This window comes from Thamnophis sirtalis, unplaced genomic scaffold (genome assembly GCF_051295495.1).
Source record: "Thamnophis sirtalis isolate CommonGarterSnake01/CBP01778 unplaced genomic scaffold, rThaSir2_p1.2 scaffold_2, whole genome shotgun sequence".
Lineage (NCBI taxonomy): Eukaryota > Metazoa > Chordata > Lepidosauria > Squamata > Natricidae > Thamnophis > Thamnophis sirtalis.
Window position 1 is genome coordinate 36,358,545 of NW_028261382.1, and position 17,039 is coordinate 36,375,583.

Here is a 17,039-nt window from a genome sequence, read left to right on the forward strand (position 1 = left end):
AAACTTTTCCAAAAAAAAGTTCTCCTTCATTTCTTCCAACTCAAAGCATGTTTGACTTTAGTGACACGTAAGCAGAAGATCCTAATGAAGGTTGTAGTGAATTAACCTTTTTCTAGATCAGCCTGAAAAAACTAACCAAATTGGATTGGATTGGCGCAATTGAAGCCCTATCAATTCAAAAGCAGCCTTAACAAATGAGGGAGCGTAAACACAAAGGTTTTCGACGGGCAGAGTTATATGTACGGGGTGGTCGTGGAGGTGAGGCAGACCCCCAGGGGGGGGAAACAAAGGCCCCTTGGTGGAACTGGGCCGAGTTTGGTCCCTGGGGAAACGGAAGCGAGCCCACACTTCCCTCAAGTCGCCCTTTAGAGCCAAGAGCCAGATTCGGACGTCAGGCTGTGCCGTCTGCCACGTGGAAAAGCGATACGGAGGGCTCAGTGTGGCGAAGGGCCACAATGGGAGCATGCTCAGCTACCAAGATTGCCTGGCTGAGACCATCTGCAGCTCTCGGCTGGAGCCAAGAGGCGGCTAGAATATCCCCAGCTGAGCCATGGAGCTATGGGATAAAATGTGGCTCGGCTCGAATGCCGCTCATCAGGGAGCAAACGGTTGCTTGAGTTTACAGTAGCTTGATTGTCAATTTAAGCCTTACACTAATCAGCATATATCGAAATGAAATTTCGTTGCATGCAGCTCACCACCTCCGGCATACGCTGCGGAAACACGGCATAAATAAATAAATGAGCCAGCCTGTGCCCACATCTATTATAGGGCACAGTTTGCCTCTATGCCAGTGAGGAGCTGGGCATGCCCAAAGGCCTCAGCCAGGAAAGAAAACTTTGAATTTGAATTTAATAAAATTTATATGCCACCCAATCCCGTAGGACTCCGTGCGGCTTACAAATACAAGAATAAAATAAAAACTAAAATATAGGAAAAAGAAATGATAGATTTAAAAGCAACACACCATACACTCAGTCTTAGATGGGGCTGGATCTCATTATGGGGTCAACAGCCCCAGGCCTGCCGGAACAGCCAGGTTTTAGTGGCTTTTCGGAAGGCCGAGAGAGTGGGAAGGGTCCGGATCTCCACTGGCAGATCGTTCCAGAGGGCCAGAGCAGCTACAGAGAAAGACCTCCCCCGAGTGGTCGCCAGTCGGCATTGCCCGGTCGACGGCACCCGGAGGAGGCCCAGCCTGTGAGATCTTATAGGTCGTTGGGAGGTATGTGGCAGGAGGCGGTCCCGCAGATATCCAAAATCCCTGAAGGCCCAACCCCTTTAGGACCTGGGAAAGGTTGCCAGGGATGCTCCCCTCCTATCCCCTGCCACTCAGAAGAGCAGCCCAGTCGGAGGCTGGCACCGCAGCTCTGGAAACCTGGCAAACGCCAAACGTCCTCCCAGGGATGGCAGGGAGGCTTCTGCGCTTTCAAAGGGCGGCGGGAGGAAGCCCCGCAGCCTCCGTCCGGGTGTCTCCGTGGCGTTAACCTTCCTGCTTGTTTCAGGTGTATTCATGCTGGTGGCTGGAGGTATTGTGGCCGGGATATTTTTAATATTCATAGAAATAGCATACAAAAGGCATAAAGACGCCCGGAGGAAACAGATGCAACTGGCGTTCGCGGCAGTTAATGTGTGGCGGAAAAACCTGCAGGTAGGACAGACCGTTTTTAGAGCAACTCCTCCAAAACAGGTGCGGTTTTTTTTGTTTCCCATTACTTCACCCAATCAGTGACTACCGTGCTACGGGGGATGCCCAGCGGCCTCCCTTCCCACTTGCCACTGACCGAGGCAGCAGTTCCATGGGGGGAGCAGGAGGGGAGGGGAGGTGTTACACACACGCCCCCCAAGCCCACCTCCTGCTTTCTGGGGAGGCCAGTGGGGGTGCTCTGCAAATCCAGCCTCTTTTTCCCTGGCTGTGGCCCAAATGCTGCACTTGCCGGCTGGGCCCCCCCTCCTCCTTCCACCCCCTCCGGTTTCCTGTTCTGCCCATTCAGGAGTCCAACGCTAGGAAAGATGGCGTCACCATCAGGCTGCGGTGAGGGGGTGGGGGTGGGGGAGCCCTTCCAGGAAGGAGGCCTGCTTAGGCGATCCAGTGCACAGTTCCATGGCTAAAGCTATTCACACAATCCACAGCCCTTGTTCCACCCAATGTCCCTTTAGCATCCCCCCCCCCCGCCCGCTGTCAGAAGAGGAGAGTAGAAGTGATGGAAATCTCCGCTCAGCCACCCCCAATTCTCACCATTTATCCCCTAGAGGCAACCTTTCGAACAAACACGCTCATCTTTCACATCCCAGCAAACGGGATCCGGTCAGCGGCTCCTGTTACTGGCATTCCCCACCCCACCCCGTCTGTACAGGACATAAGCCAAAATCTGCCACTTGCCCTCCTCTTCATGCCAATGCCGCCCACCCAATCAGAATGCCTGTTGCCGAGTGAGGGTGCCAGCAGCCACCTTCAGCATCCCAGATGAGGGCATCCACTTCCCGCTGGTGTGCCACGCCCTTCCTGACAAAGGGTGTGCCCACAACCCCCCCTCCTCTCCTTTCCCAGAGGAGCAAAAGGGAAGCGGTGCAACAGTCTTTTCTTTGCCAGGCAGCCAAACGGAGCCCCTTGTGCAGAGGAGGGAAAGCGAAGGGGGTCCGGCAGGCCCATTCCCACCTGCAGAGGCACCTGAAGCTGCTGAAGCCCCTTCGAGGCTCGGGGTGGGACGGGACGGGCGGGTGTGGGGATACCAGGAGAAGGCAAGCCGGGCCGGCTAATGCAAAGCCGCCCACCCACATGACTCTCCATGAGCCGCCCAGGAGTCCTTACCTCCCTGCCCCCCGCCCCGCAGCCACGCAGAAGGGGGTTTGACCCAAAACAAGAGCACATTAGTCACTGCCATTTTTCACTTGCCAACTTTCTAGAAAAAAAGTCCTCCCCTGGGCCATGGGGAGGTGGGGGGGGAAAACGAATCTTGTGGGGCGGTCAACTCAAGCATGCCACCCCAGGGGTGATAAATAAACAGAGAAACGATGCTAAGAGATCCGTTTGACAATGTAAGACTTTTTCACAGGAGGATTCCTCAGACCACTAGTATCTGGTACATTACTAGAAGGTAGGCAAGTGGAAAGATTTCTTTCTTCAAGAAAAAAAATATATAAATATATATATATATATATACAAAAAAAAGCAAATATATCTATTAACTTTTTTTTTTGGTTTGGTTTTTTATTTTGCTACCTGGGGAAAAAAATTCACAGTTTTGCCATGGCTGTTTTTGGCAATGCCATGGGAAAGGCAAAAAAAAAAAAAAGAAAAGAAAAGAAAACCCAAAATGAAACCCCCTCCCCTCCCCTCCCCTCCTCTTGCTAGGTTTTCTTTTTCTGTGCATGCGCGTCGGAGTCATGGAGAATAACTGGAAAGGAGGAGGAAATGTATCTCCCGCGCATGCCCCATGCACCAGTGGGATACATTTTTGGTCACCCCCTGTTCACGGGCTGGTAGAACCACACCTGGTTTCACCTTTCCCTCTCCCAAAGGGGTTAAAGAGAAAAAAAAAAAGAATGGGGAGAATTCGGATCGGCTGGGATGCCCCCCCCCCTCACCCTGCCCCACAAGAAAAACAAGCCCCCCCCCCACACAGTGTTGACCAGGTCTGACTTCCTACCACCCAACAGCTGTCTTTTTTTTTTCCCCTCTCCATTCTGTTTTCTTTGAGTTCCTGGCATCCTTAAATATCATTCAGAATTGTAATGCTTTGCTTATTTCCCTTTTCTTTTCCTTGTTTTGAGTTTTAATTTCAAGAGATTTTTGTTGTTTTCTTCTTTTTTTTAGAAAAAAATATATTATTATTTTACGTTGGAAAAAAAAAACAGTTCAAGTTTTACGCCAAGCATCACTGAAGTTTTTGGAATACTTTTTTTTAACATACAATGACCTTCTCTTCCAATGCAGTCCTCTCTCTCTCTTGTGGCCGTAGGATTCACCTTCAGAAAAGGCCCTGAGCATTTTTATTTAGTGGTAGGTGAAAGTGTCTCACCTCTCTCTCTAGTTAGACCAGACGCGACAGGAAGGAAGGAAGGAAGGAAGGAAGGAAGGAAGGAAGGAAGGAAGGAAGGAAGGGGCAGGGAGTGAGATGTGTCCCTATCGTGTTTCCATGATGCCCTGTCCGTGTTCCTCCTGGGGAGGCCAGTGGAGCAGCCAAGGCCTCCGGAGTGTATAAAACGCAGCGGAAATCCAGCTGCTGGCTCTGCCCTCCTTTCCCCCCGCCCATGCCCACCCCCCCACCTCCCCGTGCCCGTCTCAAGGGGATCCTTTCCACCCCATCTCAACCTAGTTCCGAAGGAGACCTTCAGACCGATCGGCCCTGGCGTAATTCCCGAGCCGCCCAGGGTCAGGGCCAGGTGTTATGTCTGGGACGGAGAGCCATCAGGAGATGGTAGGCGTTGTCTTGGCCGTAGAAGGCAGACAAGAGATGTATCCAGGATCGTTGACATGGGGTTCATCTAGGTGTAGAGATCCAAGCCACCAAGCCAATGGAGATCTAATCGCTTATATACATATTCATTTTAGGATAGAAAAAGTGGTAGAGCAGAACCAGACCCTAAAAAGAAAGCCACATTTAGGTCCATCACCTCTACCCTGGCCTCCAGCTTCAAGAGACGTAGGTCATCCAAAGACACGGTAAGAGGAAGAAAAAAAACAAAAACAATTGTGCCCTCTTTCTTTTCTCTCACTCTCTCTCTCTCTCTCTTTCCTTCTTCTTCTTCTACCATCCCATCAACTACCACACACCCATCCCGGAGCTACCCGTGTGACCTACCATAGCCTCATGTCCGTCCAGAGTCAGTCGGTCGGTCAGTCAGTCAGTCAGTCAGTCAGTGAGTCAGTCCCGTGTCCCTTGGCAAGTTTCAAAGCCGAAGAGGGCAAAAGGAAAGTTTTGAATGCTTTGCAAGTGTCCTGTGAAGAAGAGTTTAGAGAAAGAAAGAAAAAAAAAAACCTGCAATGAGTTCCTTGTTCTAGTTTACTTATTTATTTATTTTGGATTCTTTTCTTTCATTCTGTTTAGAATTGTGGTTTAAGTTTTGCTCACTTTACCGATACCAACAAAAATCAGCTCCCCCCCTCCCCCACTGTTTTCTGAGTGTCCCTGTTTGTCCCCTATATGCTTAAAAGCGGCTACCGACCCCTCCCGCACTCACAGCCCCCCCTCCCTCTAAATTCTTCCCTTCTAAATCTGGGCAATGTCTCACCTCACGCTGAGCCACATGTTCATTGTATTCTTTTACCTGTAACTTCTGTTTGTGTTTTTCAAAAGAAAGAGGACATTTTTTTTAAAAAAAAAAGAAAAATTCTTTTACTTTACTTTTTGTGTCAATAAGAGGCAACTATACTCTCTGCTTGTAACACTCCGGAATGAGCTGTGCAGGCTGGCAATCAATAATTCTTTGGAGTGGTAGAGTTCTAGAAAAGCAAAAGTTGTTGCTGTGTGTTGGTGTGTATCTTCCCCAAACCCTAGCAATCCAGCCCAATGAGAAAAATGCTCCTCTGTTTTAAACCCAAACGCCCTGTCGAAAGAGAGGCTCATGGAAATGCTTTGCTCTCAGCTTTCTGCTTTTCAACAAGCCCCCCCCCCCCAGCGGGCCAGGGGGCACAGGGTTGCATGTAGAAATGTAGCAAGGGAGGGCATCTCCCATCTGCATGACCTGGACTGGATTCCCATGTACCACTGCATGTTGAAATGTTTGGGAAGGAGGAAATGGAATTTCTCTTTTCTGCTCTGCAGCACAACACCAGGAATTGGCTCACAAAACTATTTCTTGCAGTGAGCCGAAATAAAACTTTTAAATATTTATTTTTATTTAAAATTTCCTTTGAAGGGAGGGTATAGCTTATAAGAATGGGGTTTTTTTTTTGAACTGCAAGAAGCTACCAGAAACGCTGACAAGTGGGGAGTCCCAGTAACCCACCCACCCCCAATGATAAGGTAGGAGAAGTGAGAACGCTTCCCCTGCTGCCCGCAGACTGGGCTCGGCCGTGAACCGATAGAAAAAAAGAAAACCTGCAAAGGAGGAAGGACATTCAGGGAGAGGTTCAGCGCCCCACCCTGCCCCTCGGAGCAGTTGCTAGGGGCTCGGACCACTTTCAAAGGCCTCCTTCCCCAGGCCCCGCAAAGCTCTCAGGGAAGCCCTCAACCCCGAGCAGAAGGTCCTCTGGCCACTTCTCCCTCACCATCTATGGGCAGGTACGTCCCAGGACACGAGCCAAATTGGCGCTCCGGGCAAGGAGCCTTCTTCCTCCCCAATGAAAACCAGCTTCAAAAGCAGCCCCCCCCTTTTAAAAACAAAATAGAGAGAGAATGACAAGGAACAAGAAATGATATTCAATGATTTTTGGGTTTGCGGAAATACCACCCCAAGAAAATATAAATTAAGAGCTGGAAGAGACACTTGCAACAATAGAAAAAGAAAGGAAGAGAGGAAATGAGAGGAAAGGGAGGGAAGGAAGAGAGAGGTGAGGAGAGGAAGATGGAAGGGAGAAGAAGAGAAGGAGAGAGGGTAGGAAGGGGAAGGGGTAGAGAGAAGTAGGGGAGAGGTAAGGGGAGAAGGAAGGGAAAGGAGACGAGGAAAGAAGAAAGAGAAGGGAGGGAGGGAGAGAAAGGAAGAGAGGAGAGGAAGAGAAGGGAAGGAGGAGGAGAGGAAGGGAGAAGGAGAGGAGAGAGGGTAGGAAGGGGAAGAGGAAGAGAGGAGGAGGGGAAAGGTAAGGGAAGAAGGAAGGGAAAGGAGGAAGGAAGGAAGTAGAGAAGGGAGGGAGGGAGTAAAGGAAGGGAGAAGAAGGAGGTGTCAAAACAGGCAAGGGATGGTAGACAAAGCAACCCAAATGGAATATTACAATTCTATAAATGGAATGACAAATGTATAAGAACCATGAATGTAAAAAAAAAAGAATAATAACTATGTGAATGTATACCTCTAATTGTATATAGAGAACCCCCAAAAATATTATTTTTAAAAAAGCAGCCTCCCTGTCAGCTGAGCTGCCCCACTCACAGTCCCCGCAGCTCTTTGGGGATCGGGCAACTAGGGGGGAGCCTGTGCTGGTCCACAAGGCCCCCACGGACCCCTTACAGGCGGCCCTAGAGCCCACCTGGGAAAGAAAGGGGAAGAAGGCGCCCAGGGTTTCTCTCCCCACCTCTGAGCCTTCCCTGAGAGCGCCCCCTTCTGGCACCCTCAAGAAGGCCAGGCCAGGCTTCAAGGGGTGGCCTTCCCCTCAGGCAGGCCTGGGGGCTTTGGGCATTGGGAAGACCCTCCTGAAGCCTCCTTCCTCCCACTGAGGTGGCCCACAGCCACGCCCTGTCCTGCTCCCCCCCCTTCCCCTCACAGGCCTTCATGACAAGGACTGAAGTGGGGAAAAAAGGCCCAACCAAAGCCCCCCTCCCCCATCTTTAAGGTGGTGGCTCTCCCTGAACGTCCATCAAACGGCCCCCACAAGGGGACCGAAGGCAGGGACCCCCCTTTCCTCCCCCTGGGGGGGGGCATGATGTGGCCCAGAGGAGCCCTTTCTCTACCCAGGCCTCTCTGGAGGAAGGCTCAGCGCCCTTCTCTCTGAGGGAAGGGTCCCCCCCCCCACTTGACTCTGCCTCGGAGGGGGTCAGGCACGGCTTCCCTCCCTCACTGCCCCCAAGGCTGGCCATGGGGAAGGCCCAGCAGCAGCAGCGGTATGGGCTGAGGGGAAGCCCCAAGCAGCCCCTGGGGGCCCAGATTACGACTGCAGGGGAGGGCATCTGGCCCGGAACAGAGAGCACCCCTGTAAAATGGGGAGGGCACAGCCCTTCCCCTGGGTGTCTCTGGGGGGGCCACGCCCGGCCCCTCTTTTGAAGGGTGCTTGGCTGGCAGTGGGTGTCCTCTGGCCCTTGCACTCTCCAACTGGGCTTCCTGGCAGACCCCCCCCCCCAGTGGCCTCTTGCAAATAGGCCCCCAACTCCACTCCCCAGGACTGTGCCGTGCCAGCAGGCCCCTTGGGATAGCCTTGTTTGCCAAGGGCCTTTCCAGCAAGGGAGCCTGGCATTTGCAGGGCACTGCCTATCTGGGCCTCGCCTTGCCAAAGCTGGCCAGGCCTCTTAAGCTCCTAGGAAAGAAATAAAAGCGGGGAAACCTTACCCTTTGCAGCTGAGCCTCCTCTTCCATTCCAGTCTATCCCCAGTTTAAAATGTTTTTAAGGTAGGACGAGTCGCGTCCAGCGCCAGCCTCCGGGTGAGACTGCCCCCAGCAATCGGTGGGTCGGAAGCAGGAAGCCTCTGTGGAAGGAACCGTTCTTCCCTTCTGGAGTCCACCCGCGGATCCACCTTTGGAGAGCCGGATTTTGTCCCATGGGATGAAAGGGCCTTTCCATTTCCAGGCTCCCTGGAGGGAACGGCCTGGAGACGCTCGCAAGGAGACGGAAGGGCCGATAGTTGTTGGTTACGCTGGTCCAACCTTCACAAATAGTGGCTCCCTTTCCCATCCTACTAGAGCGCAGGGTCAGCGGATCACACCGATCCACGAGGCCGTTCTGGGCTGGGGGGGGGGGGGAGATGCCACAAAATTCACTCAGAGCTTTCCCAGCTGTGAGACCCCGTGGCCCCCTCTACGTCTGATGGCAGGGCCCTCCCAGTGGCTATTATGCTGAGGGCATCGACTCCACCAGGATTTCTTTGGTGCTCGCGAATCCCCCAAGGTTTCTTTCTCTCCAGCCATGATAGGGACCGGAGGCCAGGATGGATTTAATCCGTTGAGCCTGTTTTGTTAGGGCCAAAATCAGCATCAGGCAGGAAGCAACCTCTGCCTCAAGAACCAGGCACAGCAGCTAGCCGAGTGGGCGGATATGTGGCTGCATTTGGGGACGATGGAAGGTCAGGCAGGGGGAAAAAAATCCTCCCTCCCTCTTAGTCTTGGGTGGAGAAGACAGGCAGGCTGACACGCGATGAGGGGAAGGGACCTTCCGTACGGGTTGCTCAGGCTCCTCGAAGGGCAAACGCTGCAGGTTGTTGGGCGGGCAAGGCGGCATTCTGTGGGGCACCGTGGTGAGGGTCGATGCTCTTTGCACAGCTGGGTTTTGCCTTTAACTCTGGAACTGCAGCCAATGCCTCTGTAATAAGACCATGTGCCATTCATGCGCCTGCTCCCTACAGACAGCCCCGCGATGTCACCACGCCCAGCATCCGTGAGCTGCAGTGCAGATAGCCCTGTAGAGACTCCCGGCTTCAGGAGCTGCTCAGCACAGGGTGGGCTCTTGTCCTGAATGTTGATTGACTTTTGTCCTGTACCCACGTCCTGTATTGCGGGGGTCTTCTGTAACGGGCAAGGAGCGTGAGGGCCCAGGCAGGGGTGAAGGGCAGGCCCCAGACCCCGGGAGGAGGGCGCCAGGAGGATGGGAAGGGTGGGGTGGCAGAAGGGGAAGGCGGGGCGGCACGAGCATCCTCCGAAACGTCTCCTGCCTACAGAGAAGAGACGCTGACTGGCTGGAAGTTGGTGGAACGCCAGGGCTGTCATGGCTGGAAGGTGCCAGGAGGGGATTAGTTGCTCTCCAGGCGGTTGAACCGGAGGGCCGCAGAGGCTGTCATGTAACACGTCCACCCACCCTACCACCCTGTCCCGGGCAGGGATCCCTGAGAGATGATGCACGTCTCTGCTGTCCTGGCAGGCAGGAAGGCAGGCAGGGGAGGCGCAAGCAGGGCCCGGAGGGAAGAGTAGCCGTCCAGCTCGGGGAGCACCAACGATTGGAGCTCTGCCGCTAGGCAAGGGAGTGGCAAAGGAGGCCCCGGGCATTCCCTCCTCATTCCGCTTGTGTGTGCCAATCATTTTATTTTAAAGGGTGGCTACAACAGCCCTTTTTAAAATCTCCGGGGCAATTTGAAATTTGTTTTTGTCACTATTGGCAAAGCAAGTAGCTTTGGACTCTAATAAATTGTGGGGATCTGCTAGTGTTTCCCGAAAGGTTTCCCTCCGAGGGGCACTTCCTAGGCACCCGCCCTCCCTCCTCCAGCAGGGGCAGCAGAGATCCTTTCGGAGGCCTGGGTCTCTACACCCGCCCCCTTAGCAATTATCTTCCCAACGGACCATAAATCAAGCTCCCTGAGCTGCCTCGTTCTTTACTCCCTGGCCGCTGAAGCCACATCCCGGGGTGCTAAAACTAAGAGGGAGAGGAAAGCGCCACCAGCTCCCGGTGGCTGTGGGGAAAGACTTTGGGCCCCACCCTGGCCAGGCTTCCCTCGTGGGCGGCATCCTGTGCAGGGGAGCTTCCGCTGGCGCTTGGCACGCGCAGGCTGCGGCCCAAAGCGAGGGGCAGGGACGGCCCGTGCATCATCCCTCAGCAATCTCCCGCCGGGGACCTGCGTCTCAGTTGCATCAGCTGCTTGCAGCCAACCCCGCCCCCGCCTAACATCTGGCCCGTCTGTCTGTCTGTTTGTCTCTTGCAGCAGTACCAACCCACCGACATCACTGGGCAACTCAATCTCTCTGACCCCTCGGTCAGCACCGTGGTGTGAGATCTCAGGACGGACCGATGGAGACTCCGAGGGCCCTCCTGGAGACACCAAAGGGAAGCCTTTGACATCCACCCACGGCGCCTGCATTGCTTCCTTCCCTCCGGCCCCCGATAGACCCCCTGCTCTCTCCAAGGGTGACCAACCTCCCTTGCGGCCTTGGGATGAACTACTGGACTCCAGGAGGCCTGGGAGCACCTCCGGTTTTTTTTTCCCTAGAGGGTGGCCTCCATGTACTTCTCCTCCTGGACACGCGGAGAAGGTAGTTCTGAGAGACACCCCCAGCCGGGAGAGGATGGACGGCCCATTCAGCGAAGCCGACCGGGTCTGTTGCCGAGGGGAAGAGACTCGCCGTCATTCCATGCATGCACAAAACCGTTTAAGCCCACCTTACTTCACACAACTGTTCCCAGACTGCATCAGGGGGCCGTGAAGAGGCCCCTAGCCCCACGGCTCATGATGCCCTTTGTTTATATATATATAGCCTTCTGTAAAAAAAAAAAAAAAAAGGCCTGTCGGTCCACCACCTCCCACCCAGGAAGCCCCGTGGCCTTTTTGGGGGCTGCTACCGTGAAGGTTCCAGTGTTTCCTCAGGACACCTAAGGTTTTCTCTGATGTGGGGGGGGGGGAATCTCCCCGTCTCTCTCTCTCTCTCTCTCTCTCTCTCTGTTTTGACTACTTCTTAGCTCATTTGTGGAGCAGAGTTTTAGCCAACTGCTTCCATGCCTCCCACCTGGTAAAGCGACATTTCCGGTAGGACGGGAAGCCCCCAACTTCTCCGCGACTCTTTGCTGGCTGTCGATCCAAATCTCCAGCTCTGCTCTTCCTCTGCAGAAATGCTTCCCAGCCTCTGCCCCGGACGGACGCCGGCGCTGACCCCCTCGGCTCTTCTCCGGGGCTGGGATCAGGGGGAGCCTTGGGGTCGTCCCTCTCTTCTCTCGTGGTTTATGGCTACGTGCATTGAGATTTGTAACAAACCTCCTCCGGCAAACAGGCACCTGCCAAGATCTGCTCACCTTTTAGACAGAGAGGGTCCCGATTCTTTCCTCCCCTGGCCTCAGAACAACCCCCCACCCCACAACCAATTGTCCTGCAGTCCAGCATGTGCCACTGCCTTCTGGGAAGGAAGCCTGGCCTCCTGGCTCTCCAGCTGAGAGTGATGCTGGTTCCAGAGCTTCCATCTCTGACCCCGATTGACCCTCACCATGTTTTTCATTCCCCCACTCAGGAGGACCAAAGTACCAGCCTTACCACGAGTCCAGCAGCTTTCTGCCCGCTAACCCTGGCCTGTCTTCTAGGAGGGTTATGAGTTTGACTCAGGCAACCCTATACAAATACCCTGAAACTGAAACCTCAAATCCGTTTTTGCAACCGTGGGTGAAGAATCTCAATCCAGGTTAAGACAACCCCGCTTTGCCCAAAGACGACCTGCTCTGCCAAGAAGCAGAGGCGCCCTTAACTTGCTCCCCTCCGTGCCGCACGGTCAGAGCCCAGGGCAGGCCGTAGGCAGGAGGGGCAGCCACGGGGGCCCGGGCAGCTCTGAGCGAGCGAGGCCAGGCTGTCGCTCTGACGCTGCTTCTGGGAATCAGCAAACCTGATTCCGCACAGTTCACGTTGCAGATGCCCAAGATGGTTAGCAAAGTAGCGCCAACTTAGGGTGCCACTCAAGAACTACCAAATTTGAGGAGGCACCTCAACCCACGGCCACCACTTGCTCCTTCTCCTGGATCATAACCACCACCCCCTCCCCCCCCCCGATGTACCCTTCCACCTAGATCCCAATTTCCCAAGCTGGCCCGTGTACCCCCCCCCACACACACACACGCATTCTGTACACGCTTACTCAGAAGTAGGCCCCATTGTATTCCCTGGGACCTTCTCCTAGGTAAGCAGAGATGGGACTGTAATTCTAACCGGGCGTTTGGAAATGAAGCGTACGACCTTGGACAGGTGCCGCTGAAGAAGCCGTGTTCAACAATTAAGAGTTATCAATACTTGTGTATAGTTCTGCTATGGGTTTTTGTAACAGTGAATTTAAATCCATTACTTTGAAATGACACATTCTTCTTGCCTGTGTGTGTGTGTGTGTGTGTGTAGGGTGATTTTTCCAGAGGCAACTGGGCTTTCTGTTTTTTTTTTCTTTGAAGCTTCCTTTTAAAGGTCCACTTACCTCTCCTTCAGGATAACCAAGAACCTGGATGGCTGAGAACCTCCATAGACATTTTGCAAGGACACTTCTTTATTTAAATTAACAGCGGAGAGGAAAAGTAAGAGGCAGCAGCCTATATTTCCCTTCCTCATTCTGAACTTAAATAAAAGTTCCGCAAAGAGAAAGACATGGAAGACTGGCTGGTAGATGTGCTCCCAATTCCCCAGATGCAGCCCGGTTTTAGATGTCAGTTGCCCGGCCACGGCAACTCTTGAATTCTGGGATGGTTCATCAAAAACAAGTACTGAAAATACCTGAAATGTTGCAGTAGCTGGAAGGGAAAGATGCCATCTGGGGTGGAGCTGGAAGTCACCTGCAGAGGCTGGAGGAGATACCACCCTGAAGGCCCAGCAGCAAGCAGAAGGGTTGCTTGGAGAAGGAAGGAAGGAAGGAAGGAAGGAAGGAAGGAAGGAAGGAAGGAAGGAAGGAAGGAAGGAAGGAAGGAAGGAAGGAAGGAAAGAAATGATACAGGAAAGGGGCTGCCAATAATTCTTCGCACCTGAAGAAATGATGGTGAGACAAAGCAGGAAGATGGGATTGGATCTCCCAGATCACGTGACAGGCACTGGATTTGAGCACCTGTATCATGGCTGGAAAGCTGATCCCAAGACATCGGCCTAGCTGTGGCTTTGTTGTTTCCGATAAGCACCATTTTTTGGCCTTCAGGAGACACAACATCTGCCATGCAGCCCCATCCACAGGGAGACGTTTTCCGACTGTCCGGCTGGAAAGTGAGCTGCTTCCCGAGCCACTCCGAAGGTTGGCAGGCCAATTCCCGGCTGTGCCGTCCCTCCAGGACAGTCAGAACCTGTCGGGCCAAGCTCCAGGAAAGAGGGGAGGCCCAGATGCCCCTCCAGTTCCCTTGACAAGCTCGGCTTCACACGGTCAGCCTCTCTGCTTCATCTTAGACCTGGAAGCTGTGCATCCCACCCCCAGGCTCACACCGCAGGCCAGGCAAGGACTGGCTCACCTCTTGCCTTCTCCTTCCCAAGAAGAATAAGGGGGCCTGTGTATCATGGATGTGTTGGAGGGGGAGCCCACCTCGGTATTGAGATGTTTCCTGGTTGAGGACAAGGAGCCCAGCACTGCTCTCCCCATTGGGCAGCATTTCTCAAAGGGGCCGTAAGCTGAACGCAGGCCCTGTCCTCAGCACAGGCTGCGTCTCACCTGCCTCCTGGCTGCCACTCACTAAATCGGGAGCAACAGGGACCTCTGGCTGTGCCAGCCTTGGGAAGCTGACAAACGCTGAGCCCAGAGCCCAGGGGCACTGAGATGCCACGGTCATCCTTGTTTCGGCAGCCTCCGTTTTATCTTACCTCCCTTTCTGAGCAAGACCTGGGAAGCCACCAAGCGGGGAACAGAAGGGGCTCCTTTGCTCCAAGAAATGGGAGGAGGGCGGCGTTCTTTTCAGGGAACACAAAGGAGTCCGATAGGAAGGGCGCTCCAGCCTCTCTGCCTGGTCCTCAGGCCCACCTCGGTGGGAAAAGAGGCGCAGGCCCCAACTCTTTTGCAAATACGGACCACTCTTACCCCAAGGTCCCGCGTAGGGACAGGTAGGTACAAGCTCAAATCAAGGATCCACCCACTGGCCGAGGGAGGAATTGGGGTTTTATGCACAAAGCATTTGACACAGAAGGGTTTTCTAGAGCTACAATGCTGCACTTCCGCTGGCAGAGACAGGGGAGAGAGTGCCGAAGGATGATGGTTTGGGAGCGAAACCCGCTTACCGCAGGCGAGTGCCTGCCCGTGGCCAAGCACACGAGCCCGTCCTCGTCAGTTTCAGGTGGGCCACCGCCAGCGAGCCCAGTAGGATGCCGACACAAATGCTGGCCAGGAAAGTCGATGGGCCGATCAGGAGGAAGAAGGCGTAGCTGGGGAGATTCATCCGGGGCGTCTGGCAGCGTGCAAAGGATTCGTTTCCAAGGGCCGAGACGGGATACTGCACGAGGGACGCTCGCCGTTTGCAGGTCACTGAATTCGCCTCTGGAAGAAAGAAGCAGCAGAGAGCCAGTCGTGGTCACAGAGGATTCCTCCACCCTGGGTTCAAAACAGACCTGAACTTGGTTGAAATTATTGCGATTCTTCGAAAAGGCACACTAACAGATATCAACTCTGCTTTTTTCAGAAATTAAAATGGGTTCCAAGTAACAGCTGTTTCTTTTGCAAATGCCCTTCGAAATCAGCCTAAATCCCTTTATGTCCTGCTCAGCCGAGAGACCCCGAAGTGGTGAGTCAAAATGCCGAGAACTGGGAAGTAACTGAATATTCTTCTATTTCCCAACTTCTTTTAATTTTTCTACTGTTTGCAAAAATGTGGAGTACGCTGTCTTAATCCCGGTTACTGTGGGGGGGGGGGGGAACCCCAGAGCAACAAGTCCGAGCCGAGGTGGCGCAGTGGTTAGAGTGCAGCACTGCAGGCTACTTTAGCTGACTGCAGTTCAGCAGTTCGGCTGTTCAAATCTCACCGGCTCAAGGTTGACTCAGCCTTCCATCCTTCCGAGGTGGGTAAAATGAGGACCCGGATTGTTGGGGGAAATATGCTGACTCTGTAAACTGCTTAGAGAGGGCTGGAAGCCCTATGAAGCGGCATATAAGTCTATATAAGTCCACAGCTTCCCGTGGCTGACTACCTTCCTCAAGTTCTGTGGGGCAGGTGGCAAGCGAAAGGGGGACACAGGGAAGGCTGCTTAATGTCGCCCACTAAACGAGGGCAGATGCTGTAAGAAGCCAGGAAGGGGAGAGGGGGGACCCACTCAAGCCAACTTCACCACGAAGGGCTGGCGGCAGAGCCGACCAGAGCAACCTCTGGGGTAACAGCCCAAATGCCCTGGCATGGAAAATATCAGCCAAGGGGCAGCGGGACACGGCCACGTCTCCTCCACCACCTCTGATGTGCTCAGCTGAACAGTGAAGGCGGATGCTCTACCCTGCAGTGCGAACCAGCTGCTTACCTGGAACGTTCTCCCTGTTCTTCCCCAGCCACAGGAAGAGGGGCCAGAGGGCACAGGAGCAGGTCCAGGGGTTGTCCTCCAGGGTCAGGTAGGACAAGGCAGGCAGGCTTTCAAAGAAGCCAGCCGAGAGGGAGGTCAAGGCGTTGCCGTGGACGAAGAGGGCCTTGAGGTGAGGGAGGGCCCGGGGGAGTTCTGCATCCAGCCTCAGGAGCCTGTTGTTCTCCAGTTTCAGCGTACGCAGGGTCGGCACGGGGAGGAAAGTCTCTGGGTGCAGGAGGCTGAGGGAGTTGTCGCTCAGGTCCAGCTCCTGCAGCTCCTGGAGGCCCACCAGGGCCAGGCGGTGAATGCTGGCCAGGACATTGTTGCCGAGGCACAACTGGCGCAAGACCCTCTGAGCCGCAAAGGTGCCGTTCCTGAGGGTGGCGATGCGGTTGTAGTCCAGCAGGAGGGCGGTGGCATTTGTGGGCAACTGGAGAGGCACGAAACGCAGCCTACGGTCCACGCAGTTTATCTTCCCCGAGGAGCAGCTGCAAACATCTGGACAGCCGGAAGCAGGGAAGCGTGGCAAGAAGAGGAAGAGGGCGAGGACCGTGAAGGCTCTTTGCCTTCGGCCACCAGGGCAGCTGTGATGATGGGTGGCCGGCAAAAGCAAAGCCCAGGCCCAGGTGCCAGAAGCCATGGGTCTCTCAGGCCCACCCTGGAAGAGGATCCACATTTGTTCCTCAGCTCCACCGCTTCGTGCTATGGGAGGCTCAGGAACCAGCGAGGGTCTGCGGCCGAGCTTCCTCGCTCAACAGCTTCCTCTGTTCGGAGCAACTTAAGAGCACAACTTCTTGGGTGTGTAGTTAATTCTGAGTCAAGCTTCGGCACTTCCTTAGCAAATATTTTGACAGGCAGCCGTGCCAAGGGGCAGCCACTTCCTCCTGGGCCCAGCCGTCCTGAGCCTAAGGAATCACCTGATGCCGGCCCCTCCTAATCCGTCTACCTTCTGTACACAGACAGTCTTTGTATGTGCCAAGAGAGTGACTTACCGGCGGGTTTCTGCTTCTCCGTCTCCCGCCAAGGAGCATCTCTGAGAGGCAAAATCTGCCAGCTGGAAGAGACTGAGCTCAAGAAGAACTCCTCACCCAAAGGGCCACAAGCTCATGGGGTCGGCCATCCTGAGAGGGGCCTAGCGAGAGCCGCTGGGGTTGGCCTGGGGGGGAAATCTCTCTGCAGCAACCAGGGTGACGCAACTGGGGATTATTGGTGACATCTAACAAGGAAGCCATTGTTAGAAGCGGGTGGAGGGCCGGGTTCTGTCCTACAAGGCAGCTTTTCCCAGCAAGGGAAGCCATCAAGCAGCCACCCCTGGGAAATTTCTCCCTTTGCCTAAGG

At 54.2% G+C, this 17,039-nt stretch overlaps 2 protein-coding genes across 11 annotated transcripts in view; one reads left to right on the forward strand and one right to left on the reverse strand.

Moving 5' to 3' along the window:
• The window catches only part of GRIN1 (glutamate ionotropic receptor NMDA type subunit 1), a 38,634-nt gene extending 26,075 nt beyond the window's left edge, over positions 1-12,559 (forward strand). For 2 of the 10 annotated variants that reach the window (XM_087704807.1, XM_087704810.1), the window contains 2 exons: positions 1,503-1,648; positions 10,437-12,559. In XM_087704807.1, the coding sequence (XP_087560933.1) occupies positions 1,503-1,648; positions 10,437-10,505 (215 nt within the window). In that variant the 3' untranslated portion in view covers positions 10,506-12,559. Of the gene's footprint in view, positions 1-1,502; positions 1,649-3,053; positions 3,096-3,934; positions 4,001-4,552; positions 4,664-9,149; positions 9,243-10,436 lie in introns of those variants that run through there. The other 8 variants (XR_015695492.1, XR_015695493.1, XR_015695494.1 and 5 more) reach the window with 8 other exon arrangements.
• A 160-nt stretch (positions 12,560-12,719) lies between these two features.
• Positions 12,720-16,506, reverse strand: LRRC26 (leucine rich repeat containing 26). The gene is made up of 2 exons (XM_014057568.2): positions 15,663-16,506; positions 12,720-14,694 (listed from the first exon to the last, which is right to left on the reverse strand). Exons 1-2 carry the CDS (start codon positions 16,375-16,377, stop codon positions 14,435-14,437), a joined length of 975 nt encoding a protein of 324 aa, XP_013913043.2. The 5' UTR covers positions 16,378-16,506; the 3' UTR covers positions 12,720-14,434.
• Positions 16,507-17,039: the final 533 nt, after the last annotated feature.

Bases quoted from the DNA above. Each gene is read 5' to 3' on its own strand.
- LRRC26 (XM_014057568.2), bottom strand. From the start codon at position 16,377: ATGTGGATCCTCTTCCAGGGTGGGCCTGAGAGACCCATGGCTTCTGGC. The intron at 14,695-15,662 runs GTAAGCAGCTGG...TCTTTCTTCCAG, and splicing joins GAACAGGGAGAACGTTCCAG to AGGCGAATTCAGTGACCTGC.